Raw genomic sequence first — 27,735 nt, 5'->3', positions numbered from 1 at the left:
CCATGCTGCACATGAACCAATCACAGTATTTGGATGGACTAGCGCAATCTAGTTGTTCCCACATTTTCCGAATGCCCTTTACCAAAATGGCTGTGGCCGCCTGGCCTTCTGGGATTCGTAGTCCCTTTCGTGAGATGCCTTGAGCTAAGCGAAGTCGTGAAGATTACTGGGAGTTGTAGTTCCCTGCTTCCCTCCTCCTCTCTCCTCCCCACCCCACCCGCCCTCCCTTGCCTCTCTGGTTTCCGGTGCCGTCACGGGACCGAGCAGTCGGTGACAGCCCCGAGGGCCCCGTGCCGGGCGCCCATGGCCGAACCGGACCGTGAGTTGGGGGTCTGGGTGGGAGGATCGGGCCGCGCCGGGGCCTAGCTGCGGGGTGCAGGCCCCGGGGTCCGGAGTAGTGGGGGCTGCAGATTCGGTGGGACGCGAGATGGGGTGGGGGTGGGGGCCGCACGGAGTGGGTGGAATTCGGGGCGCTGTTGCTAAAGGGTCCCAATTACTAGGTTGGTGGGTTTCAAAACCAAGGTCCGTTTGCTAAGTGACTAATGTATGATCGTGTATTTCCCGCTCCTTGGTGGCTGAGGTCCCTGGTTACTAAGGACCTAAGTTGGCGTGGTCCCAGTTGCTAAGGATACATGGTGTCCTGGGCATCAGTGGGGTACTACACTCCCCGTCCCTCCCGCCCCCGGCCCGGTGATGTCTCTTCTCTTTAATTCCAATACCTGTCTTAAGCTGTCACCCCCACTGCACCTCCTCTCACACCTCCTCTCAGCCCTAGGAACCTCCCCTCTCTGGACACTTCACTCTGCCTTGCAAACCTCACCTTTCCGCCACACACTTACACTACTGAGTCCTTCCCAACTCCCAAATCTTCCTTCAGCTTTGACAACCCGACTTTCTCCTCCCTCTCCTCCTCAATCTCCTCTGCCTCTCCAGCCAGTCCTGTACTCCAACCTTACATTTCCCCCTTCCCCTCCCTCCTACTTAATTTTTACCGACATCCTTCACCCCAGTATAACTAGATTGATGGGTCTTCTTGCCCACTGCCCCACCACTTTGAACCCCTTAACCATTCCCCCCACTATAACCAAGTCTGCTCCCCTCCTCCCCAGCCTCTGACCCTCTGGAGACCCAGGCAGGGAAGGTGCAGGAGGCCCAGGTGAGATGGGGAATGGTGGAGGGAAGGACAGAGCTGGACTTGCTCCCATATTTCACACTGCATGGAGGGGAGGTGGCAGAGGGGAGAGTTACCCCTAGGGCCCTCAGCTCATTACCCTAATCCTTAACCCCACCTGGTGCAGCCTCCTTGGGCCTGAGGGCTTTGGAGGACTGTCAAAGACAGACTTGATGCTGCCTACCCCAACCCTAATCCCTTTTGAACCTCTTTTGATTGGGACTGGAAGGAGACAGGGATCCAATCTGGTTCCTGAACTAACAGTTCTCAGGGGTGGGTGACAAGCAAATAATCTGACAAGATGATTATAAAAGTAGCTTGGAGCTCTATGGGAGCAAGCTTTATGGGTCAGGCCCTTCTTATAGGAGGAACCCTACTGGCTAAGATATAGTTATAGTGTAATCAGTGAATTGACCTGGAATGGTTGCAGACAGGGTAAGACATGATGTTGCACATGGAGGGTCCAGCTTATGCAAAGGCCTGGTGACAGAAAAGAATATAATGTATGTGTTGACTAGCAAGGTGACTGGAGATGGTGTAGGTATAGTTAGTGTTTATTGGCTCTTTACTCCAGCCACAGACTCTGCTAGTGCTGGTACTGGGGACAGGAGTGGTGGTTAAAAATAGAAGAGGCAGGGAGGTCTGAGAGTGGAGGTTGGAGACATGGGGAGCATGGGGAAGAGTGTGACATCTCATTAATGCATCCCTGTGAAGGGTCAGGCCTGTTGTCATTTTGTTTTGTTTTGTTTTTTGATCCACTGTGGGGCTTGAACTTGGCCTGGGCACTGTCCCTCAGCTCTTCAGCTCAAGGCTAGTGCTCTACCACTTGAGCCACAGCACCACTTCTGGTTTTCTGGTGGTTAATTGGAGATAAGAGTCTCATGGACTTTCCTGCCTGGGCTAGCTTGGAACTGTGATCCTCAGATCTCAGCCTCCTGAGTAGCTAGGACCATAGGCATAAGCCACCGGTGTCCGGCCTGGCGTGTGATCATTGTACACATGAGAAACTTGAGGCAGAGCTGTTCAGTCACTTGTCCCCTGTCCCTTGCATGGAGGACTAAAGAAAGGTTTAAAGCTCAGGGCTGTAGGCACAGGGTCCTAGAGATACTGCAGGAAGAGATAGACTCTCACAGCTCTCCCTGAAGCTGGCTCTATGCCATGGGCTAGACAGATTCCCTACAAGTCACTTACAGTGCCTTACTGTCTGCAACCCCGAGAATACCAGCCTGCCCATCCCTCTTCAAGTGGAGGCAGTGTGGAAGCTGGGGTAGCAGTACCCCCCCACAATGCACAGCAAAGCCATGCTAAGGATGTCACAGCCTCTTGTCACTGTCTGCCTCCTAAAGCATCCCTGCTAGCAGAGAAGGTTTCCTGGGTTTAAAAGAGAGAGACCCTCAGTCCCTAAGAGAAGCAGCTGATAAATTGTAGCATTGTCTGTAATAGAGGGACACTGGAAACAGCCTAAATGGCTGTCAGCCGATAGGTTAAATGAACTGTGCTCTTGTACAATGCCATACTATGTAGCTGCTTCAGAGAAGGAGGCAGAGATAGGCAGTTCAAGGCCAACCCAAGCAAAATGGTTATCTGTGATCCCATCTCTAGCTTGTAACTCTAGCTGGGTTAGATAGCCAGGAAGCAATAGATAAGGTCCAAGACCAGCCCAGGCAAAAGCATGAGACCCTATCTGAAAAACAAACTGCAATCCAAAGGGGTGGGGGACATAGTTCCAGGGGTTAGAGCATCTGTCTAGCAAATAAGTGCAAGGCCTTGTATTTGATCTCCAGTACCACAAAAAAAAAAAGTGGCATATTGTACAGGGTACAATGCAAGCACTACCCATTTCTGGTTTTTTTTTTTTTAATCACATGTGTTTTTATGCAGAGAAAAGTTCTCGAGTGATCCGTATTGAATTGTTAAGAGTGCTTAGCTGGATTTTTCCTTGCAATGGGACATTTCTGTCATCAGAAAAAGCTGGACATAGAGAATTTGGGGCCATTTTTTTCCCCCTGTCTTTGTAAATAAGTCTAGCTGGAGAGTAATATTAAAATTAAAACTTCAGGAAGTGGTGCTGTGGCTCAAATTGGTAGAACCCTAATCTTGAACACAAAAGTTCAGGGACAGCATTCAGGTCCTGAGTTCAAACCCCATGACCAAAAAAAAAAAAAAAGTCAAAGCTTTAATGTATATGTCAAGTTCTCTATTATCCTTATATCAAGGCTATATTCTTTCTCTTTCTCTGGCTTTTTTTTTTTCTTTTGGTGCCAGTCTTGGGCTTGAACTGAGGGTCTAGGCACTGTAACCTGAGCTTCATTCGCTCAAGACTAGCATTCTGCCACTTGAGCCACAGCTCTACTTCTGGCTTTTTTAGTTTATCGGAGATAAAAAGTCGTACAGACTTTCCTGCCTGGGTTGGCTTCGAATTGTGATCCTCAGATCTCAACCTCCTAAGTAGCTAGGATTACAGGCGTGAGCCACCAACACCTGGCCTCTGTGTGCTTTTAACTAGGACATTGAATTGGGGCCAGCCCTGGTCTTTCCAGTTTGTGGCTGGCATACATTGGCTCTGTTCCTAAGGTTGGGCATCCAATGGTGAACACAGATGAAGTCCCTGCCCACGTGGAGATGTTTGTGATTGACAGATAGCACCAGAGAAACCACAAAGAGAAGGGACACAAAGTCAGGGCCTACCGAGCATTCTACTACTTGAGTCACACCCCCAGCCCTTTTCTTTTAGTTTGTTTTTCAGATAGGGCCGCTGCTAGCTTTGCCTAGACTGACCTCAGACCAAGAGCTTTCTACTTCCACCTCCTGAGTAGCAAGGATTACGGATGTATACCACCAGGCCTGGCTTGTTTTAAGAGAAGGTCTGGATAACTTTTATCCCAGCTGGCCTAGATCCTCAATCCTTTAATCTCCCTTGGCAGTAAAGTGATGAGAGGTAGAAACTGAACCCAGGAGCCCGGGGAGCAGGCTAGGGCAGGACCCCTAGAGAGAGAACTGGCTAGAAGAGGTGAAGCCCTGGGAATGGGGTGGGGGTGGGGAAGCCCTGGGAATGGGGTGGGGGTGGGGAAGCCCTGGGAATGGGGTGGGGGTGGGGAACAGAGGGAGAAGGGACAGCAGAGAGGAGAGACTCTCAGGGGACTGAGGGGCTATGCTGGGGACTAAGGCAGGCAGAGACAGGCTCAGACAGTGAGACCACAGTGAGATGAGGTCTAGGTCACCTAGGATGAAGTGACCTGGGTCTGGGGCCAGAGAGGGGGCATCCAGGAGCTAGGCCGAGGCCACTGGCAAATAGGTGTGGCTGGTGGCCCAGGGGACATGGAGCTGGAAAGCTGAGAGTCCCAGAGAGCTGCCATTCAGAGAGGCTCCAGGCAGGAGAGCACGGGGCATCATTCATGGGGTGACTCACTCCAGTGACAGGGCCCATTCCACAGGACAGGGAGATGGGGGAGGACACGGACACAAGGCAGGTTGTAAGAACCATAGCCAACATTCCCCTGCCACTGGGCACTGGTCCCAGGCCCTCATATTTGCCAACTCTGGCTCATTCCCCCAGCATCTCTTAAGCCCATTTCTCCAAGATGAGGCCAAGGGCTGCCTGTAGCAGTAGGCTCCTGGTTGGACCCAGATAGCCAGGTCCAGTCCTCATCGTGGCCCAAGTACTGCCCTCTACTGCCCTTCAAGCCCCTTGCAGCCAGAGCCAGCCTCTCTGGCTCGGAGTCACTCCAGCCCCCCCCCCTTCTTGCACCCCTAACCCCACTTCTCGGGCTTGGCCACCCCACCCCACCCTTCCAGGACTCGGACTCAGACACTGAGGGAGGAGCAGCCGGTGGAGAGGAAGAGAGTGAGTAACCTCTTGAGGGACAGGGTGGGAGTGGGGGGGGGGGCTGGGGATATGCCATCAATGCCATCAGGAGTGTTTATGCCAAAGCAGGGTCCTGGGGCCTCCTGGCTGGACCAGAATTCATACCTTTGGGGGCGGGGGGAGCAGATCACAGCACTGGCGCAGGGGCCCTGGGGCCACCCACAGGCCCATGGCTCCCCTGACAGGTGTCTCTGTCGTTTTCACTCAGTGGACTTCCTGCGGAATCTCTTCTCCCAGACCCTGGGCCTGGGCTCCAAGAAGGAGCGTCTGCTGGATGAGCTCACCCTGGAAGGGGTGGCTCGCTACATGCAGAGCGAGCGCTGTGAGTCCCCCGCTGCTCGGCCCCCAAGTGACTTTATACTTCCGGATTACAAGCAATGAGCTAAGGCGTGTGTCCATGCTAAACCCCAGCTTTAAGCATGGCTCCATCTGCATTCTCAACAGTTACAACTTTCCTTCCTTCTCATTGGTTCCTTGTGTATCTGGTTAATGATTAATGTGTGTGTGTGTGTGTATGTGTGTGTATACCAGTCCTAGTGTTTGAACTCAGGGGCCTAAGCTCAGGGATCCCTGAGCTTCTTTTGTTCAAGGCTAGTACTCTACCACTTGTGCTACAACTTCACTTCCGGTTTTCTGGTGGTTAATTGGAGATGAGAGTCTCACGGACCTTCCTACCCAGGCTGGCTTTAAACCATGATCCTCAGATCTCAGCCATCTGAGTAGCTAACATTACAGGTGTGAGCCACCAGTACCCAGCTATGAAGCTCTGATTTTAAACCTGGGCTGGCTATGAACTGTGATCTTCAAGGTCTCACCCTCCTGAGTAGCTAGGATTATAGGCGTGAGCCACCAGCCTCTGGCTTGATTATAAACCTTAATATCATAAACACACAGCAACTTATGGACTTACAGACAGTGTGAATACCTTAAGACAGACATACAATATGCATGCTTAGAGCACGCCCAGAACTTCATGGGACTATGTGCTATGGTTATGGGAAACTTGTGTTATCTGTGGTGGGCAGAGGTCTGCTGGCTGGGGCACCATGAGATTTAGATTTGGGGATGCAAATGGGTCACTCAAGTTTGAGAAATCAGGCCCTGGGCAGTCCTTGAAGGGACAATGGACCTTTGAGGGTCTTAAAGGGCCTTTTGTTAAGGATGTCTTCTCCTCTACCTCCCTCCTCCTGGGCTACAGGTCCATTGCCCTGAACCTCCTTCTGCAGCAGGCCAGCCAGCTGCTTGTGGCCAATCTTGGGCCTGGGATGCCACTGGAGAACCCAGACAGTGGCAACAAAGTATTTGTTCTTTCCAGCCTTCTGTGTCTAGGTCTTGGGTCTTTGGAACATGAGGGTACCCGTGAGGGAGGGATTAATAATAAACTACAACAATTAGTTGGGCACTGTGGTACATTCCTGTAGTCCCAACTACCAGGGCTGCAAACATAGGATGATGAATTTAAGCCTACTTTGGCTGGGCACTGGTGGCTCACACCTGTAATCCTATCTACTCAGGAGGCTGGGATCTGAGGATTGCAGTTCAAAGCCAGTCTGGGCAGGAAAGCCTGTGAGACTCTCCAATTAATCACACACACACACACAGAAACACAAGCCAAAAGTGGCACTGTGACTCAAGTGGTAAGTGCTAGCCTTGAGTAAAAGGAACCCAGGGACAGCGCCCAGGGCCTAGAGTTCAAGCCCCAGGACCAGCAAAAAAGAGAGAGAGAGAGAGAGAGAGACCACTCTGGGTCAAGTTAGTGAGATGCTGCCTCAAAAGCAAAATATAAACAAAAGGGAGTTGCCATGGCTCAAGTAGTAGAGCACCTACCTAGCAAGTACAAGGCCCTAGATTTCATCACTGGTACAACATGATTGATGACAATGGTGATGATGATGATGATGATAATGATGATGATGATGATGATGATGATCATAAACTGAGCCTTCAGTGTTGGCCTTGCTCTGTTTTCAGTGCAAGTTAGTGTAGTTGTCCTCACTTGATCTTCACAGAATAGCTAATAATAGGCCAGTACGGGAGTGATTGAGCAGAGGAGTAAACTGAGGCACAGAGTTGTCCAACTACTTTAAAAGAGGCAGAATTAGAACTAAGTGTTGGTGGCTCATGCCTGGAATCCTAGCTTCTCAAGAGGCTGAAAACTCAAAGTCAGCCCAAGCAGAAAAGTCTATGAGACTCTTATCTCCTACTAGCCAGGAACAAACAAACTGGAAGTGGAGCTGTGGCTCAAATGGTACAGTGTCAGACTTGAGTAGAAAAAGATAAGGGAGAGTACAAGGCCGAGGTCAAGTCCACCAAAAATAATAGTAATAATAAAGAGAAGAGGCAGAATCAGGATTTGGTTCCAGGTCCCCTGAATTCAGAGCGCATGCTCCCACTAGCCAGGCCTGGTGACACCAGAGTGGAATCCAAGGCTCTTGTTCATCTTTGCCGTCCCCAGTAGCACAGGTCATCCCAGGGCACCATGTCCTGGAATGGCACACTTGTGTCTGTCCATCAGCAGGAGGGGCAGATGCCAGGGCTGTGTGGCAGGGCTGCATGAAAGGCAGCAGCTGAAGACACCACAGGACTCTCTGCCCTGCTGTGTACTTCACACTTCCTCTGCTCTCTTATGAGGTCCTGAATATTTGTGTGGGAGGAAGACCCACAGGATCACATGGTCAGGGGACCAAGTACTCTCTGTCTTTTTTTTTTTTTTTTTTTTTTTTTGGTATGTGTGTGCCAGTACTGGAGCTTGAACTGGTACATCCCTTGGGTCATCCTTTGCAAGTGATATTTCTGGCATCCTTGATCCCCTTGGCTGGATCTCCTAGTTGCCAGTGTCCCCTGATCTGAGCCTTGGCTTCCTCTTGTGTGACATGGAGATCAATCTGTGTGGCTGGGGGACCACCTCCAGTGATGACAGCCTTTCCTCCAGGTCGCAAGGTCATCTGTTTGGTGGGAGCAGGAATCTCCACATGTAAGTGTCCCCTTTTCCACACCCGGGGATGGGGAAGCTGTTCCCAGGGGTCCAGCTGGGAGGGTCATGGAGGTACAAATGGGGGCCATATTACTGAGGGGTTGTCTCCTGGCCCTTCACACCCCCCAGCCGCGGGCATCCCCGACTTCCGTTCTCCAACCACGGGCCTGTATGCCAACCTGGAGAAGTACCATCTTCCTTACCCGGAGGCCATCTTTGAAATTGGCTACTTCAAGGTGCATCTGTAAGAAGGGGAGGGGTCAGGGGTTATCCTGCCCCAGGCCTCCTCTCACCTCCTCTGACTGTCTTCTACAGAAACATCCAGAACCCTTCTTTGCCCTCACCAAGGAGCTATATCCAGGGCAGTTCAAGGTAAGGAGCTTTCTGGCAGGGTAGTTGGGGTGGGGGGGAGGGAGGGGGCAGGCAGAAAGAGAAATGGGAAACCCCACTCTGAGTCATTAAATGCATGCTTCAGGTTGCCCCACCTGCACTCCTTCCTGGTTCAACATGGCCTGCGAGCCTCACTTTCCTCATTTATCAAGCTTTTGACAATCTCAGGCTTGTTAAGGCACAAGTGAGCTCAGGCTACAGTTTGGAGCTCAGACGCTGCCCCGCTATGAAACCAACTCTGCCCCTTACCGGTATTGGGGCGCTGCTTCCTCATACCCCCCACCAGGCCACAGTTATGGTGGCATGACCAAGAGGAGAGTACCCACGTGGCTTTCTCCCCACAGCCGACCATCTGCCACTACTTCATCCGCCTGCTGAAGGAGAAGGGACAGCTCCTGCGCTGCTACACGCAGGTAGGCCCCGCCCTGCATCTGGCCACGCCCACCTGCAGGACACGCCCACCCTACCTTCTCACCTGGGGTCCTCACCATACCTCCAGCAGCCACACCCCATACTTACAGCCACGCCTCCCAGCCATGCCCTGCCTACCGCCACGCCCCCCATGCCTGTGGCCTGCACTGAGCCACACCTTCTCGGCCTTGGTTTCCATTTCTGTAAAACAGAGACCTGGACAGCTTCACCATGGGATCATCCCAGCTTGTCCCAAGCAAATTGTGACAGGACCCCGAATCTGAGGGGAATGCCATGGGAACCCTAAGACGGTCCCCATTTCCTATTGGTGCTCACAGTGTGTGACACAGTGGTTGAGCGTGACCCACCTGGCACCAGATTTCTTAATGGTGACTTGAGGTGACAAAAGCCAGTGACAGGGGCAGTTAAGTGAAGATACACTTCACAGTACAGACATGTGCTGCAGGTTTAAAGATCTGGGGATAGAGGAACTTAGTTAAACCCCCACAGTCCTGGGCCTTTCCAGTGGTCAGGTGGTCTGACAGCCCACTGTGTCTCAGAATTAGCCATTTCCCTCAGTACTGGGACTTTAACTCAACTCAGGGCCTGGTGGAGGGCTGGGAGGCCCAGGCTTTTAGATGTCTACCAGTAACCCTTCACACCACAGGATGTGTCCAGACACTTGTCACTTGCTTCCTTTCTGTCCTCTCTCCCCTGCTCTTGCTTCTTGAGGCCTCTGCTCTCTTGGGGCCCTTGAGAACAGTGGCTCTCTCCTGATTCTCCCTCCGCTCTCCCTCCAGAACATTGACACCCTGGAGCGAGTAGCCGGGTTGGAGCCCGAGGACCTGGTGGAGGCCCATGGTACTTTCCATACGTCACACTGTGTCAACGCCGTCTGCCGGCAGGAGTATGGGCTGAGCTGGATGAAAGGTGAGGAGCTGGAGGTCATCATGAGGCCTGCAGGCTGGGTCCCACAGTGTTGGGGCTCCCTGTGTCCTCCTCACTCTGTAGCTTGGGAGCTGGCAGGTGCAAGGTGGCAGTGGAGGCCTGGTTATTTATCATCTACATCAGCTCCCTGCCAAGCTCAGCCATCGCGAGGGCCAGGCCCCCTAGCTCTGTGTCCTTTTATATGCTCTGACTCCAGCTTTGTTTTTGTTTTATTTTGTTTGTTGGTCATGGGGCTTGGCCTGGGCCCTGTCCCTGAGGTCTTTTGCTTAAGGCTAGAACTGTACCACTTCAACCTACAGTACCGCTTTCAGTTTTCTGATGGTTCATTGGAGATCAGAATCTCACAGACTTTCCTGGCTGAGCGGCTTTGAACCGAGATCCTCAGCTCTCAGCCTCCTGAGTAGCTAGGATTACAGGTGTAAGCCACCAGCTCCCAGCTCCAACTTTGATTTTTGATGATATTGAGATTTGAGCTCATAGGGTCATACTTGCTCGCCAGGTGTTCTAGCATTTGAGCCATGCCCCCTGTCCTTTTTCAAATAGATTGTGATTTTTCCTGGCCTGAGACTGTGATCCTTCTTCCTATATCCCCCTCCTTAGCTGGGATCACAGACATGCACTGCCTCACCCCAGCTTTTATTTGTTGAAGTCTTAAGGACTTCTCACCCTACCACCACTACCTCCCCAGGCTAGCCTTGAACCCTGATCCTCCAGAGCTCAGCCTCCTGAGCAGTTAGGACCACAGGCATGAGCCACTGATGCCAGCTATAAATTGGGAGTTAGACTGAATTTGTATGGACTTCAGTTGTGAAGTCACATTTTGACTGCCATTTTGAACAGTACCAGCCAAGTCTATGGCGAGGGAGCTGGACACAGGCCAGGTGAGGGATGAAGACCAGCAGCAGGGCTCAGAGTTGCCATCCCCGTTCACAGAGCATCAGGAGCAACAACCAGCCAGTGCCCACGGGTGTCATGGCAGCGAGAGCCTGATCCCACAGCCATTGTGCAGGGTGCAAAGCCCACTATTGCCCAGTGAAGAGCCTTCTCTGACTCTCTTTATGTGTCTGGACAAAGCCACTGGTGTCCCCTGGAGACAAGGCCAGCTGTGGTATTTATAGGAGGTCCTCTGGAGGAGGGCCTCGCCGACCGCCCCCAGCCAGCACCCTGGGCTGAGGATCCTTGAGCAGCACACCACGCAGCTGGGGTGACATACAGAGAACACCCCATTGTGTGTCATGGCCGTCCTCACACGCACAGAGTAGACGCTCTGTGCACACTTGTTGAATGGAAAGGAGGAGGCCATTGTCCTAAAGACCCAGTGAGGCTGGCGCTGTCACAGCCCCAAGGCTGGGAAGCAGCTGGGACAAAGGTTTTGTCCCTTCTCAGAATCATCTGTGTGTCCTTTCCTGACCCAGGGTGAGCAGGGGGGACCCCGAAGGCCTGGCAGGGGCTATCTTTCTCAGGGTGTCTCTGTGCGTTTGTAAGCTTCTCACAGTCATAGCAAACGCCACCCCTGGACATCTGGGGGTGGCAAGGAATAAAGGGGCAGCTGTAAAAGAAGGGAAGTCTTGCTCAGGGCGGGTGGCTTACACCTGTAATCCTAGCTACTCAGGAGGCTGAGATCTGAAGATCTAAGTTCGAGGCCAGCTTGGGCAGGAAAGTCCATGAGAATCTTTTATTTTATTTAACTAATTAATTTATTTATTTTTGGTGCTGGTCCAAGGGCTTGGACACTCAGGGCCTGGACACTGTCCCTGAGCTTCTTTTGCTCAAGGCTAGCACTCTACCATTTGAGCCACAGTTCTACTACTGGCTTTTTGGTAGTTCCTTGGAGATCAGAGTCTCATGGATTTTCCTTCTAAGACTTTGAACCTTGATCCTTAGATCTCAACCTCCTGAATTGCCAAGATTACAGCCATGAGCCACTGGGGTATGACTTTCTATGAGATTCTTTTTTTTGGAGGGGGGAGTCCAGTCGTGGGTCTTGAACTCGGCCTGGGTGCTGTCCCTCAGCTCTTCAGCTCAAGGCTAGAGCTCTACCACTTGAGCCATAGCACCACTTCCGGCTTTTTTCTTTTTGCTTATGTGGTGCTGGGGAATCGAACCTAGGGCCTCAGGCATGCAAGGCAAGCGCTCTACCACTGAGCCACCTTCCCAGCCCCTCTATGAGATTCTTATCTCCAATAAACCACCAAAGAGCCAGAAGTGGAGCTGTGGCCCAAGTGGTAGAGTACCAGACTTGAGCAAAAAAATGCTCAGGGACAGAGTGTAGGTTCTAAATTCAAGTCCCAGTATTGGTGGGCACACGCACGCACACACACACACACACACACACACACACACACACACACACACACACACACACACACACACACACACACACACACACACACACACACACACACGAAGTCTTCCCCAAGGGATTCCTACCCCAGGAGTTCGATGGTGGGTTAATGTACGAGAAGGGTAGAAATGGCTACACCCACCCCAGGCCCCTCACACCTTCCATCTGTCCCTCACCCTTGCCAGAAAAGATCTTCTCAGAAGAAATCCCCAAATGCGAGAAATGTCAAAGTGTGGTCAAGCCTGGTGAGCTGTCCGGCCAGGGACAGGCCTGGGGGTGGTGTTGGGATGGGGCTTAGGGTTGGGACCCCCCCATCCCTCCCCCACTGATCCTGCTCTTCAACTCTCCTGGGGAGAGGAGAGTTCTGTCCTCCCCACGGGCTCCCACTGCCCCTCAACTCCCACCACGGTGCCTGGGGTCTGCCTCCCCTCCCGCCAGTCCTCTCTCTACCTCTCCATTGATTGTGTCCAACTGTCTCCATGTCTGTCCATGGGTCTGTCGGTCTCTGCCTCAGACATCATATTTTTTGGTGAGAACCTCCCAGCACGCTTCTTCTCCTGCATGCAGTCGGTAAGTGGCCCCCAGAGCCCTGCGGTGCCCAGGCGAGGCGGGCTCCCCCTCCTCCCTCCGTGGCCCTGGCTCCTGAGCCCTCACCGGCCACTCCACACAGGACTTCATCAAGGCTGATCTTCTCATCATCATGGGCACCTCCCTGCAGGTGCAGCCCTTCGCCTCCCTCATTGGCAAGTAGGTTGGGGCTCTGAGCTGGAAGTGGGGGAGGGGGTGCCTAGGGATGGGGAGCCAGGACAAAGCCTGACCCCCAGCTCCCCACCCCAGGGCATCGCTCTCCACCCCACGCCTGCTCATCAACAAAGAAAAGACAGGCCAGGTGAGTCCAGAGGGGAGGGGGCAGCCCTCGCCAACCATCTGCCTCCTGCGTCCCATCCCTCCCACCCGTCAGGGGTCCAGGTCACCTTTGGTCATTCTGGAACCTTTTGATCAAGTGACTGTCCCACTGCAAACCTGCGATGAAGGGTAGAGGTGACTCACGCCTGTCATCCTAGCTGCTCAGGAACCTGAGATCTGAAGATTGAGGTTCAAAGCCAGCCCAGGGAAGTAAAGTCCATGAGACTCTTATCTCCAATTAACTACCACTGTGGTTCAGGTGGTAGACCACTAGTCTCAAGCAGCAATGCTTAAAGGACAGCATTCAGGCCCTGAGTTCAAGTCCCAGGACCAGTGCGCGCACACACGCACATGCACACATGCACACACACATACATACAACCCATCTCTTTTATGTGGGAAACCAGAAAGAGAAAATGCTCAGTGATCCACTGTGGGCAACACACCCTGTCTGGGTTCCCCAGTTGTCCCCTATACACAGAAAGAAAGGAAACAGGGTACACTCAAGACAGGGCCCTGACCCTTAGGTGGCCTCCTCTTACCTCCCATGCAGACAGACCCTTTCCTAGGGATGATGATGGGCCTGGGAGGAGGCATGGATTTTGACTCCAAGAAAGCCTACAGGTAAGAGGGCGGGGCTTGGGGGAGGAGGAGGGGAGAGGGCACCCCAGAGCTTACTCCTGTCACAATGCAGGGATGTGGCCTGGCTGGGTGACTGTGACCAGGGCTGCCTGGCGCTTGCTGACCTCCTGGGATGGAAGGTGAGGAGTCCAGTGATCCCAGACCAGCCCCCCACCCCCCAGCCCATCCACTGCAGGTCCCAGGACCCCAGCCTGTGCCTCCTGTGGTCCCCAAATGTGTGGTGACCTATGACTTCTGTGAAATCTCTCCTCATCCTCCCCCTCACCACCCCCCCACTTGCAGAAGGATCTAGAAGACCTGGTCCGGAGGGAACATGCCAGCATAGATGCCCAGTCGGGGTCAGGGACCCCCAACCCCAACCCTACTTCTCCCAGGAAGTCACCACTTCCTGCCAAGGACGGGGACAAGACCACAGAGAAGGAGGGGCCCCAGTGATGGACACCAGCCCCCAAACCAGCACAGCCCCTCCAACCTGCAGCTTAGGTCTGCAGGACTCAGCACACCCCCTTAGTCTCTTAACCACCACTCAAAACTGGGGTTCCCAGCTGTCTCCACTTCATCCTGGCCAGTCTCTAACACCCACAATCACTAACCACCCCCATAAGGAACAGCCTCCCTTAATCTCTAACCATTTCCAGGGGTCAGGGGAACCCCCCAACTTCTAACTGTTCCAGGACAGAGGGCTGAGGAATCCCCCACTCTACTCTTCCCAGGGACTGGTAGCCAAGTAAACCAATGCAAATTTACCCCGGTTTTCTCAGGGGTGGGGGGCTCTGAGCCTAAAGGGCTCCCCAGTGGCTGCCTCCAGTTCTCAAAGTGGGTGCTGGGCCCCCCCTTCTCCCTTGGGACCCAATTGCCACGTGGGGATGGGCAGAAGATATACTGCTTATTGGAGATAAATTAAAAAGCGAAAGAACTAAGCCTAAGATGTGTGGCCTCTTCCTTTCTGTGGGTACCTAAGACATTTGGGCAGGGGCCGGCCTGGACCCTGACTGTCTCCAGGCTGGGAGAAGAGCCAGCAAGGCCCCCTACTAGTGGGTGGGGCCTCCTCAGGAAGGCTGGGTACAGATTCCCCCCCCCTGCCCCCCCCCGCCCCGCCTCTTCCCCTTGCACCTCGCTTCCTCTCTAGGGAGTGCTTTCATTTCCTGCCACCCCGCCTGGAACAGGTAGGCCCCCAGGGACCCAGCATCTGGCATACTCAGCTGCCTTCTGGTGACAGGCAGCTGCTCCACTCAGCCTTGCCTGGCACCACCCATGTCCATCCGTCCTCGTCCCCCCTCCTTCACCACCCCCCCCCCTGCCCAAGGGCCTAGGTGGACATCTTCCTCCTCCTCACCCCCTCCTTCCTGCTCTCCCCTGTATGGTACACCTGCCCCTGCCCTCTGCCCTCTCAACACTCCTATTCCAGACTGCTGGCCAGCAGGCTGATTTGTTCAGCTGTTTATTATCAATCTTCCACAGGGAGCTGTGGGCTGGGATCCCACAGAACAGGGGCCCACTCTGTTTTCCAGCCTCCACCTAGGACACTGCCACCAGGGCCTATGTTCAATAATACTGGATGGGGGAATGGATGATGGATGGATGGATGGATGGGAATCTATCCCATGGATGGATAGGTAGATGGAAGTTAAAAATGAATAAATGGCCAGGCACCAGTGGCTCATGCCTGTAATCCTAGCTACTCCGGAGGCTGAGATCTGAGGATGGCGGTTCAATGCTAGTTGCAGGAGGAAAGTCCTTGAACTTTTCATTTCTAATGAATGTCCAAAAAGCCAGAAGTGGAGCTGTAGCTCAAGTGGTAGAGTGCTAGTCCTGAGCAGAAAAAGCTCAGGAACAGTGCCCAGACTCCTCTGAGTTCAATACCAAAAAAAAGGGGGGGGGGAGGGAAAGGGAGAGGGTGAGGGAGAGGGATAAAGGAAAGAAAGAAAAAGAAAAAGAAGGAAAGAAAGAAAAGGAAAGAAAGAAACAAAAGAAAGAAAGAAAGAAAGAGAAAGAAAGAAAGAAAAAGAAAGAAAGAAAGAAAGAAAGAAAGAAAGAAAGAAAGAAAGAAAGAAAGAAAGAAAGAAAGAAAGAAAGAAAACAAGATGTCAAGCATGGTAAGGAGCTATGGGGTTCCTGCTTCATCTCAACCTTACCTCCTGGATCTTCGTGTCCTGGCATCCAGCAAGTAGCGATCCACCCTTGGAAAAACTGGGGGCCTCTAGGCCCATTTTGATTGGCCAGGCTTTCTGCCTATGAGCATACATACTTAGAATATTACCCCTCCTGGAGCAGCCTTGCGTTTTATCTTCCTCCTTGCCACAGGCCACACCATGTCTCCCTGGCTTCTGGTACCCTGAGGATGGCTGAGCCAGATGGCCCAGCTGGAGGACAGGGCCCCACCAGGGGGCAGAGGTGAGGGCTCCTGCCCCCAAACCCACCACCCCACTTCTCCCCCGCCCCCCCAGCCTCTGTCCCTGGGCTTCCCAGCCCCTGTCTACTCTGATTCCTCATCCGGGCCTGCACGTCCCAGGCTGTTTCCTCTACAGACAAATGGAGCAGGCAAGACCCCTCGAGGGACCCTGGGCATTCCAGTGCCACTTCTGCACCTGCAGAGGGGATGGGGGGTGTGGCAAGTCCCAGATCTGGATGTCCAGAGAGCTGAGGACCTTGTGCAGCTGTGGCCACCAGGGGTGAGTACATACAACTCAGGAACCATGCTCACAGCCTCATATCACCTTTTATCAACAACATACCACCAACTGGGAACCCCCCCCTAAAAATATTCATTCAAATAACAGAAATCCCCAGGAGTCAAGGTCCTGAACCTTAGACAACTTGGAAATTTCTCTTGATTCAGTTTCTTGGATTTGTCTTCCAGAGTGTTTGATGTAGAGCCATTTGTCTTGCTGGTGTAGACAGAAAGGCAGTGGCCTGGGCAGCAGCCCCATGACCTCATGGCCAGCTGCCCAGCAATTCTTCCATTTCCCTTGCATTTCCCAGGGCCTACAAATATACACCAGGCAGGACAAAGGGAGGCCCCCATGAACCTCTAGGTTTTTGTTTTTTTTTTTGTCGGTCGTGGGGCTTGAACTCTGGGCCTGGGCGCTGTCCCTCAGCTCTTCAGCTCAAGGCGAGCGCTCTACCACTTGAGCCACAGAGCCACTTCCGGTTTTCTGGTGGTTTATTGGAGATAGGAGTCTCATGGTCTTTCTTGCCCAGGCTGGCTTTGAACCACGATCCTCAGATCTCAGCCTCCTGAGTAGTTAGGATTACAGGCGTGAGCCACCAGCGCCCGGCTAACCTCTAGGTTTTTTGTTTGTTTGTTTTGTCAGTTGTGAGGCTTGAACTCTGGGCCTGGGCACTGTCTCTCAGATCTTCAGCTCAAGGCCAGCGCTCTACCACTTGAGCCACAGTACCCCTTCTGGTTTTCTGGTGGTTAGTTGGAAATAGTCTCACGGACTTTCCTGTCTGGGCTGGCTTTGAACTGTGATCCTCAGATCTCAGCCTCCTGACTAGGATTACAGGTGTAAGCTACCGATGCCCGGCTGTTTTGTTTTTGGTTTTTCTACCTCTGGAGTATAAGTGGACTCTGGGAAGCAAGATTTCTTTTTTAATTAAACTTATTTATTTGTTTGGTGGTTATCAGGCTTAAACTAAGGTCCTGGGCACTGTCCCTGAGCTGAGCACTCTACCACTTGGAGCCACAGCTCTACTTCTAGTTATTGACTATTTAATTGGAGGTAAGAGTCTCACAGGTATTTCTCTACCTGTGCTCACTTTGAATCTTGATCCTCAGTTCTCAGCCTACCCAGTAGCTAGGATTACAGACCTGAATTACCAGCACCTGGAAAAATTTTTATTTGATTTGATTTTACATTTGCCTGGGGCTTGAACTCAGGGCCTGTCCCTGAGCTTCTTTTGCTTAAGGTTAATAATACTCTACCACTTGAGCCACAGAACCACTTCCAGCTTTTTCTGTTTATGTAGTACTGGGGGATCAAACCCAGGGCTTTGTGCCAGCTAGACAAGCACCTACCACTAAGCCACATTCCCAGCCCAAGATTTTTATTCCAAATTCATTTTGTTAGGTTTTTTTTTTTTTTTTTTTTTTTTTTTTTTTTTTTTAAAGAGGTAGCCGAGTAAGAACAGCACCACGCATGTGGTATTCAGGTAAGGGGTAGGTTTATTCAGTAGACCTGCTGGGACCAGGGCAGGTTGGCACTCCACGCGGCTGGGAAAGGCCTGGGAAAGACCTGAGAAGGACAGAAAGCTGGGAGAAGAGGTGGGGAAGAGAGAGAGCTGGGAAAGAGAGCAGGGAAAGAGAGAGAGCTGGGAAAGAGCTGCTGAGAAGAAAAGAGCAGAGAGAGCTTCTGTGTCTGGGCTAGGCCTTATCTAGGGTATGGGCAGAGAAAGATGTGGCCACATCAAATTCAGATGTGACCTCAGAGGATGCAGATGTGACCTCTTCTAGGTGTACCAGTTGCCTAGGTAATGTAGGTACTGGGTGGAGACTTTGCTGCGAGGAGGGTGGAGTCTTCTCACCACCCAGGAGCGGACCTTACACATTTGACCTTTCTTTCTTTCTTCCTTTCTTTCTTTCTTTTCTTTCTTTCTTCCTTCCTTCCTTTCTTTCTTTCTTTCTTTCACTTTGTTTTTTTTGGGGGGGTCCAGTCGTGGGGCCTAAACTCTAGGTCTGGGCACTGTCCCTGAGCATTTTTCACTCAAAGCTAGCATGCTTACCACTTTGAGAGACAGAGCCACTTCCAGTTTTCTGGTGGTTCATTGGAGATAAGAGTCTCACAAGCCAGGTGCTGGTGGTTCATGCCTGTAATTCTAACTACTCAGAAGGCTGAGATAGAGGATCAAGGTTCAAAGCCAGACAGGGCAGAAAAGTCCTGTGAGATATTCTCTCTCTCTTTCTTTTTTAATATAAATCATCCTTCTATTTATTTATTTTGTCAGTCATGGAGCCTGAACTCTGGGCCTGGGTGCTGTTCCTCAGCTCTTCAGCTCAAGGCTAGCGCTCTAACACTTGAGTTACACCACCACTTCCAGCTTTTTCTGCTTATGTGGTGCTGAGAAATCGAACCCAGAGCCTCATGCATGCAAGGCAAGCGCTCTACCACCGAGCCACCTTCCCAGCCCCCAGGCTGGCTTTGAACCATGATCCTCAGATCTCAGCCTGCTGAGTAGTTAGGATTATAGGCGTGAGCCACCAGCACTCAGCTCTGTGAGATTCTTGTTGCCAGCTAACCACTAGAAAACTGGAAGTGGAGCTGTGGCTCAAAGTGTTTGAGTGCTAACCTTAGGCTAAAGGAGCACAAGAAAAGTGCCCAGGTCCTGAGTTTAAGCCCAGGACTGACAATAAAAAGAAAAAGAGGGGGCTGGGAAGGTGGCTCAGTGGTAGAGTGCTTGCCTTGCATGCATGAGGCCCTGGGTTCCATTCCTCAGCACCACATAACCAGAAAAAGCCGGAAGTGGTACTGCGGCTCAAGACTGTTAGCCTTGAGCTGAAGAGCTCAGGGACAGCACCCAGGCCCAGAGTACAGGCCCCGCAACCGACGAAGGAAAGAAAGAAAGAAAGAAAGAAAGAAAGAAAGGAAGGAAGGAAGGAAGGAAGGAAGGAAGGAAGGAAGGAAGGAAGGAAGGAAGGGAGGGAGGGAGGGAGGGAGGAAGGAAGGGAGGAAGGAAGGGAGGAAGGAAGGAAAAAACTAAAAAAAGAGACCTTTGGAGTCTTGGGCTCAGGGGTCATATTCTTACACAAGGTCCTGGGATTAAATCTTCAGGAGAGAGTGGAGGGAGAAAAGAAAGAGGATGAGCAGGAGGAGAGGGGAAAGAGAAAGGAAGGGAGAAAATAGGAGAGGAGGGCAGGGAGAGGAGAGGAGGGAAGAAAGGAGCCAGTGCCAGTGGTTCAAGCCTGTAAACCTAGCTACTCAGGAGGCTGAGATCTCAATATGATTGTGGTTTGAAGCCAATTTAGGCATGAAAATCTATGAGACCCTTAATAACTCCAATGATTCAGCAAAAAGCTGGAAGTAGAGCTATGGGAACTGAGTTCAAGCCCTAGGACTGGCACCAAAAAAGAAAAAGAAAAGAAGACAATAGAAGGGGAAGAGAAAAGAAAGGAGGGAAAGGGAAGAAGGGAATAAGACACTCAACATTGCCGGGCGCCGGTGGCTCACGCCTGTAATCCTAGCTACTCAGGAGGCTGAGATCTGAGGATCACGGTTCAAAGCCAGCCCGGGCAGGAGAGACCGTGAGACTCCTATCTCCAATAAAAACCACCAGAAAACTGGAAGTGGCGCTGTAGCTCAAGTGGTAGAACGCTAGCCTTGAGCTGAAGAGCTGAGGGACAGCGCCCAGGCCCAGAGTTCAAGCCCCATGGCCGACCAAAAAAAAAAAAAAAAAATCTCATGGTACAGCCACACCCCAGTGGCTCACACCTGTAATCCCATCCACTCAGGAGGCTGAGATCATAGTTCAAAGCCAGCCCAAGCAGAAAAGTCTGTGAGACTCTTATCTCCAATAAACCACCAGAATACCTGAAGTGGCGTTGTGGCTCGAGTGGTAGAGTCTGGCCTTGAGCTGAAGAGCTGAGGGACAGTGCCCATATATCTCATGGAACATGTTCATTGGCTGATCTTGGTCACATGTCCAGCCCATAGCTAAACAGTGGAAAGAGATCCTTTCTATTCTGTTTAAGTCAGGGCCTGTGCCCTCACCCCTCAGAGCTTGGGGACATGAAAGCCACTCATATGGGCTGAGAGTAGGAAGAGGGTTTTCCTAAGGGAAATGGGAAAAATAACCAATATTCACCCACAGCTCCCTCCAGCTGACCCTTGCCTCCACCCCATCCCATAGAGTTTCCTGGTCGTCGGATATGATCCCAACCAGGTCCTGGTACTGAGGACAGGACCTTCACCTGGAGAAGTTAACACCTACCAAATCCAGAAGTTTCCCGGAGGTGAGGCACTCATCCTAGGTTTCCAGTGCACTTCAAATTTATCACTAAAGCCCATCATCAGCTTTTTCTGTTGTTGTTGGTCTTAGGGCTTGATCTCAAGGCCTGGGGGCTGTCCCTGAGCTCTTTTGCTTGAAGCTAGTGCTTTACCACTTTAAGCCACAATGTCACTTCCGGTTTTTTGGTGATTCATTTCGAGATGCGAGTCTCAGGGACTTTCCTGCCTGGGCTGGCTTTGGACCTCAATCCTTAAGACTCCTGAGTAGCTAGGAATACAGGTGTCAGTCACCAATGATCAGCTTTAATTCTGAAAGATCTGCATCTACCCAGTCCCCCATGGCTCCCCCACCTCTTGCTCAGACCCCTGCAGTAACCTCTTTTTTTTTTTTTGGGTCCGGTCGTGGAGCCTGAACTCTGGGCCTGGGCGCTGTCCCTCAGCTCTTCAGCTCAAGGCTAACGCTCTACCACTTGAGCCACAGTGCCACTTCTGGCTTTTTTCTTTTTGCTTATGTGGTGCTGAGGAATTGAACCCAGGGCCTCAGGCATGCAAGGCAAGCGCTCTACCACTGAGCCACCTTCCCAGCCCTGCAGTAACCTCTTATCTGCTCTTCCTGCTACAACCCTTCCTTCCTGCAATCCCCACGGGCACAGCAACCTAGCAGGCATTTTTATACAGCAGGCACAAATTTGGCACCCCTGCCTGTCTCAGTCCATGCAGAGATTTTACAATCTTCTTAGGTTTAGGCCACCCTTTCAGTTTTCTTTCTCATCCCTTCTTGCCTCTTTCCCTCACTCCAGGGGTGTCTCTGGATTCCTCCAACATCTGCATGCCAGACTTGCCTCATCTCCTGGCCTTCCTCTCAGCCAGCAGGTACAGGCCACCCATCAAAGTCATTCATGGGGACCCTAAGACACCCCAACCACATGGTTGTGCCCCTTTATCTTTTCTCAGGGATATCTTGCCCAGAACATTGCTCTTGCCTTCTGCAGCTCTGAGTTCTGGAGACAAACACCCAGGTGAGCCCAGGTCCTCAGGAAAGAAGTCTACAGGGATTATTTGAGGGTTTGTTGTTGTTTTGTTTTGCTTTGCTTTTGTGCCAGTACTGGGGTTTGAGTTCAGGGTCTGGATGTGTCCCTTAGTTTTTTTTTTTGTTGGTCATGGGGCTTGAACTCTGGGCTTGGGCGCTGTCCCTGTGCTCTCAGCTCAAGGCAAGTGCTCTACCACTTGAGCCACAGCGCCATTTCTGGTTTTCTGGTGGTTCACTGGAGATAGGAGTCTCACAGAGGGAAGTGGTGTTATGGCTCAAGTTGTAGAGTGCTAGCCTTGAGCTGAAGATCTGAGGGACAGCACCCAAGCCCAGAGTTCAAGCCCCACAACACAAAAAAAAAAAAAAAAAAAAAAAAGTCTCACAGACTTTCCTGCCCAAGCTGGCTTTGAACCATGGTCCTCAGATCTCAGCCTCCTGAGTAGCTAGGATTACAGATGTGAGCCCCTGGCACTCAGCTCCCTTAGCTTTTCTACTCAAGACTATCATGTTAAGCTTGGCACCGGTGCAGCATCCAAGCCCAGAGTTCAGGCCCCATGACCGGCAAAAAAAAAAGATTGTCACATTGAGCAATGGCTCCACTTCCAACTTTTTTTTTTTTTGTGGTTCATTGAAGATTAGAGTCTCACAGATTTTTCTGCCCAGGGATGGCTTTTGAAATGTTGTCCTCAGATCTCAGCCTCCTGAGTAGCTGGAGTTACAAGCATGAGCCATTGGTGCCCACCTATTATTAGGTTTGAAGGAGAATAAAGCTTAAAGGTGAGAGCTGAGGACCTAGATTTTGGGGCCACTTGATAAGAGAAGACCTAGACCTAGACCTAGACCTAGACCTAGACCTAGACCCTTGTGTCGTAATAGTGGAGCGTGCTAGAGGAAGAAGGAGTTAGAATCTAGTCCTGGACCTGAGAGAGAGCTGGGAACAAATTCTCCCTGTGCCTCTTGAACACCTGGGATACATTCTCACTTGCACTGGGTCCTAGATCCACTGCTGGTTGGTGGGGTGCGACTTGACGTGTCACGGAGGACATTGTGTGTGGTAAATCAGCTCTACCTGGAGACCCATGGAGCCTGGAAGATGGAGAAAGTCTCCCAAGAGACAGAGACCAACACTGCTCAGACACAAGGTCCAAGTTAGTTGGGCAGAGCCTTGGGCCCTGGAGGATTGAGGGAGTGGCTGTGGCTGTTAGATGGGATCCAGGAATCTCAGCAACTTCTTCCTCTATGTAGAGACCATGAAGCCAGCCCCCCACCGGGTCTCCTGGGTGGAAGGCCCACTCAGCCCTGAAGTGTGCCATCGTGGCCCAGTTCTGGCCAGTCTGGCAGAGGAGAAGGAGGAAGAGGACAGCGATGTCTACAGAGATGATGAGGATGATGACCTTCTCACTGCTCACATCCGAGCTCTCGCCAGAGTCAGGAGCAGCTATGTGGCCAAGCAGTACCGGGGCCTTCAAGAGCGACTCACCTCAGTTTCGGGCGGGCCCCACAGGCCTGGAGACCCAGCCACTGAGTTGCTTCAGGATGTACGCCACTTCCTGACTGACCTCCAGGAGTACTTGGCCAAGGATCCTGACGTCAGAGCTGTCTTTGAGAACAGGGGATCTGGGGTGACCCAGAAGGAGGAGAATCTTGGTAATGGGGAGGATGGCAAGGGAGGACCCCATCTCTTTCCTGGTGGGTTCAGGTGTGTCATCTCCGGGTCCCACATATGTGTTCCCATCCCATGTCTTTGTCCCACGTGGACAGCACCGCACACCTGTTTCCTTCTACCCCTGGCCTGCAGGTGTGATGGGGGGAAGAGGGACTGTCAGGGAGGATCGGGGTGTCACCTTGATGGTTCTGTCCTCACCTGCCCCTCCTCATTCCCTGCAGGCTCCGCTGTGGAAGCAGCCGTGTGCCGCGCAGTGCTGGCTCCCCTCAAACCCGCCCTGTGGACGCGACTCCGCACTTTGCGGGCCCAGGAACTGCGGAGACTGCGGCGGAGACAAATCGCCTTGAGGGCAGGGGCGGGGCCTCCGGGCGCGCAGGGGGCGGGGCCTCTGGGGGCGTGGCTTGAGCGGCCGCGCCCCGCCCCCGCCCTGCGGAACCACATCCACGCCCGCCTGCACAGCTTGCACGCCGCGTGCGCCCCGCGCCGCAAGGTGGCGCTGCTGCTGGCCGTGTGCGGTGACATCTACGCGGGCTTGGAGAGGGCTGGGCAGCAGAGCCCAGGTAAAAGGACTGGGGGAGGGGAGCACGCGTGTTACCTGGGTGTGCAATGGCCTATGGATTTGGGATGGGTGTGAGCGGGAAAGCCAGAGAAGAAGCTCCTGGGCTCACGTCGGGGGTGGGTGGGGCAGGAGTCTGTGCGATCCTGAGGATCTGGTGGAAGGTGGGTAACCCTCCCACCCTACCGGCCCCCCTCCCCCAATAAAGCTGTCTTTGGGTTTCACCTAGAGCCCCTGGGAGCCGACGCCTTCCTGCCTGCCCTAACCGAAGAGCTGATCTGGAGTCCCCACATTGGGGAGACGCAGCTGGACGTGGAGTACCTGATGGAGCTCTTGGATCCTGATGAGCTGCGGGGAGAGGGTGAGCCCCCACCTCCCAGAAACCCAAAACCCAACAGGGAGCCAGGCAGGCACTGGTGCTGACACCTGCTAATCCTTGTTACTCAAGAGGCTGAGATCCCAGGTTCGCAGTTTGAAGCCATCCTACATAGGAAGATCCATGAGGTGTTTTGTTGGTGGTTTTGTTTTGTGAGGCTTGAACTCTGTCTCTCAGCTCAAGGCCAGGGCTCTACCACTTGAGCCACAGCGCCACTTCTGGTTTTCTGAGTGGTTTACTGAATATATATGTCTCATGTCCTTTCCTGCCTTTCCTGCCCAGGACAGCTTTGAACCGTGATCCTCAGATCTCAGCCTCCTGAGTAGCTAGGATTACAGGCGTGAGCCACAGATGCCCAGATCCATGAATTTCTTTTTGTCAGTCATGGAGCTTGAACTCTGGGCTTGGGCGCTGTCCCTCAGCTCTTCAGCTCAAGGCTAGTGCTCTACCACTTGAGCCACAACACCACTTCAGGCTTTCTGTTGCTTAATTGAAAATAAGAGTCTCATGGGCTTTCCTGCCTGAGCTGGCTTTGAACCCAGATCCTCAGATATCGGCTTCCTGAGTAGCTAGGATGATAGGTGTGAGCCACCAGAGAGGCTTATCTCCAATGAACCAGCAAGAAACTGGAAGTGGAGCTGTAGCTTAAATGGTAGAGCCCTTGCCTTTAGCAAAAATGAAATAAAAGGCTCATGGGCAGTGCCCAGACCCTGAGTTCAAGCCCCAAGATGCACCCCCCCTCCGCATACAAAACAGGGAAACCCTTAAAAGCTTCTCTAAGCCCCAGAAGGGAAGGTGGGCCAACTGGAGGGGACTTTAGGTGCTCAGAGAAGCTGACCTCCTGTTCTCGCCCCCAGCTGGGTACTACCTGACCTCGTGGTTTGGGGCACTGTACCACATTGCCCACTACCAGCCTGAGGCCGGCCAAGCACCCCAGGGACTCAGCTCTGAGGTGCATGCTTCCTTGCGTCAATGGCACCGCAGGCGGACACTGCACCACCAGGATCGGCCTAGGGCTCAGGTGACTGCAAGTCTGGGGTACAGGTAGAAGAGAGGGTGGATGCTATTGGCCGTCTGACTCTGCCTCTCACCTCTCCCCACAGGCTGACTTGCCTTTTAAGGAACCCTGGGCAGTGGGGACTGTGCCAGGGACCAATGATGATTGACAGCTCAAAACCCTCACAGTAGACCAAGTGCAGGAGGCTGCTGGGAAGAACAGGGTCCCCCCCCCCAAAAAAAAGAACAACCCACTTTCAGGCCTTTGCACAGGCTGCCCTGCATCCTGGCTTAGGCTTTGCTAATATCCACAGTGAACCTTCCTGCCTCTCCTTCAGGTTTCAGTCCTTAGTGAGATTCTTCCAGAGATCCCTGTCTAAAACCACACCCCCTCATGGACTCTTTTATGACAATCAGAATGTCCCCAAGGATGTCCACATACCTGTATAATCACAGGGGACAGTGCTGGAAATCAGAGGCAGTATCAGCTGTCAGGTCCCAGGTAGAGGAAAGAAGATCACTTGAACACCAGAGTTTTAGTCCAATCCAACAACATAACAGAATCCTGTCTCAACAAATAAAAAGAACAGGTGCCTATGGCTCACACTTGTAATCCTAGCTACTCAGGAAGTTGTTATCTGGAGGAATGTGGTTCAAAGCCAAGCTGAGCGGAAAAGTCTGAAAGACTCTTTCCAATGAATCAGCAAAATGCTGGAATGGAGGCTTGGCTCAAGTGGTAGAATTTCAACAAAAAAGCCAAGCAAGGTGAGGCTCTAAGTTCCAACCCAGGTAACTAGAAAAAATAAAATAGAGGGAAGCAGAGGGAAACATAAAGCTAAGGCCACCTGAAGATGGAGCAGAGAGGGTTTCCAACATGCTGGTTTTGAAGACTGCAGTGGTGGGACCACAAGCCATGGAATGCTGTAGGCACCAGATATTGGAAGACTCAAGAAGAGGATTTTCTTCAAGCCCTCCAGGGGGCGCTCAGCACACTGTAATTTCTGTTCTGGTTCCAAGATTCTGATTTCTGATCTCTGGCCTCCTGAATTGTGAGAGAATAAATTTCTACTGTTTTAATACCTCCCTCCCCAATTGTTTTCATTTGTTACAGCAGCCGCAGGGAAGTAAGAGTTTAATATATAAAATAGAGCCAGGTACCAGTGGCTCACACCTGTAATCCTACTTACTCAACAGGCTGAGTTCTGAGGATTATGATTCAAAGCCAGCCAGGGCAGACAAATCCATGAGACTTATTTCCAATGAACCAGAAGAAAGTGGCTCAAGTGGTCGAGTGCTGGCCTTGAGTTGTAAAAGCTGAGATAAAGCTTTTTTTTTTTTTTTTTTTGTCGGTCGTGGGGCTTGAACTCTGGGCCTGAGTGCTGTCCCTCAGCTCTTCAGCTCAAGGCGAACGCTCTACCACTTGAGCTACAGCGCCACTTCCGGTTTTCTGGTGGTTTACTGGAGATAGGAGTCTCACGGTCTCTCCTGCCCGGGCTGGCTTTGAACCGCAATCCTCAGATCTCAGCCTCCTGAGTAGCTAAGATTACAGGCGTTAGCCACCAGCGCCCGGCGAGATAAAGCTTTTGACATCATCAATAGAACCCAGATCTGGTCACTTTGTTAAATGTGGGTGTCGCTGTGACACGAAATCCTTGAATCACAGGCTGGGTTTTACTAGATGTTTCTTTTTTTTTTTTTTAATTTTAGTAATTTTTTTTTTTTTTTGTTTTGTTTTTTTGTCGGTCGTGGGGCTTGAACTCTGGGCCTGGGCACTGTCCCTCAGCTCTTCAGCTCAAGGCGAGCGCTCTACCACTTGAGCTACAGCGCCACTTCCGGTTTTCTGGTGGTTTATTGGAGATAGGAGTCTCACGGTCTCTCCTGCCCGGGCTGGCTTTGAACCTCGATCCTCAGATCTCAGCCTCCTGAGTAGCTAGGATTACAGGCGTGAGCCACCAGCGCCCGGCAAAGGGCAATTTTTTTTTTTGGTCCGGTAGTGGGGCCTGATCTCTGGGCCTGGGCGCTATCCCTCAGCTCTTCAGCTCAAGGCTAGCCCTCTACCACTTGAGCCACAGCACCACTTCCGGTATTTTTCTTTTTGCTTATGTGGTGCTGAGGAATTGAACCCAGGGCCTTAGGCATGCAAGGCAAGTGCTCTGCCACTGAGCCACCTTCCCAGCCCTAATTTTAGTAATTTTTTTAGGCCCAAGACTGGAACTCAAACTCAGTACCTGATGCTTCCTATCATTGGCTGATGCTCTACCAACTAAGTCATGCCTCCAACCCCTCCATATTCCTTTTAAGCCAGGTGTCCTTGAAGATCATTTCTTCTTTGCAAACATTTCTACAGTCAAAGAGTCATTTTACCATGTTTCCTTTTCCAGGACAAGTGTCTTTCTTTAAGCTATCTGTGCTCAGCCCCCAGAGCAAAATGATCTTTTGGGTTCTTAGAATAGTAAATAATTTGGGCCTGCCAACAAGGTCAAAAGAAAAAAAAAGTCATTTTTACTAAATGTTGCAGC

At 52.0% G+C, this 27,735-nt stretch overlaps 2 protein-coding genes across 4 annotated transcripts; both read left to right on the top strand.

The window, feature by feature from the left end:
• Positions 1-217: 217 nt before the first annotated feature.
• Positions 218-14,567, top strand: LOC138812495 (NAD-dependent protein deacetylase sirtuin-2). Of its 3 annotated transcripts, XM_070000429.1 has the most exons (16): positions 220-319; positions 1,110-1,156; positions 4,967-5,015; positions 5,245-5,358; positions 7,969-8,010; positions 8,140-8,246; positions 8,326-8,382; positions 8,745-8,813; positions 9,612-9,741; positions 12,289-12,348; positions 12,618-12,673; positions 12,774-12,850; positions 12,941-12,992; positions 13,563-13,633; positions 13,704-13,770; positions 13,934-14,567. In XM_070000429.1, exons 1-16 carry the CDS (start codon positions 304-306, stop codon positions 14,084-14,086), a joined length of 1,167 nt encoding a protein of 388 aa, XP_069856530.1. In that variant the 5' UTR covers positions 220-303; the 3' UTR covers positions 14,087-14,567. The 3 variants fall into 3 exon arrangements, with proteins under 3 accessions (XP_069856538.1, XP_069856530.1, XP_069856544.1); XM_070000437.1 differs by lacking the exon at positions 1,110-1,156 and having other exon boundaries at positions 218-319; XM_070000443.1 differs by lacking the exons at positions 220-319; positions 1,110-1,156 and adding an exon at positions 3,906-4,035.
• A 1,390-nt stretch (positions 14,568-15,957) lies between these two features.
• Positions 15,958-26,266, top strand: LOC138812484 (ras and Rab interactor-like protein). Its single transcript, XM_070000421.1, has 11 exons — positions 15,958-16,045; positions 16,164-16,323; positions 20,495-20,597; positions 21,393-21,465; positions 21,547-21,611; positions 22,621-22,770; positions 22,868-23,269; positions 23,510-23,848; positions 24,074-24,205; positions 25,078-25,241; positions 25,324-26,266. The coding sequence occupies exons 1-11, from the start codon at positions 15,993-15,995 to the stop codon at positions 25,384-25,386; spliced, it is 1,704 nt and encodes a 567-aa protein (XP_069856522.1). The 5' UTR covers positions 15,958-15,992; the 3' UTR covers positions 25,387-26,266.
• The last annotated feature ends 1,469 nt before the right edge of the window (positions 26,267-27,735 follow it).

This window comes from Dipodomys merriami, unplaced genomic scaffold (assembly GCF_024711535.1).
Source record: "Dipodomys merriami isolate MVZ:Mamm:240054 unplaced genomic scaffold, mDipMer1.0.p SCAF_106, whole genome shotgun sequence".
Classification (NCBI taxonomy): Eukaryota; Metazoa; Chordata; class Mammalia; order Rodentia; family Heteromyidae; genus Dipodomys; species Dipodomys merriami.
This window is presented reverse-complemented; position numbering and strand designations above follow the sequence as displayed.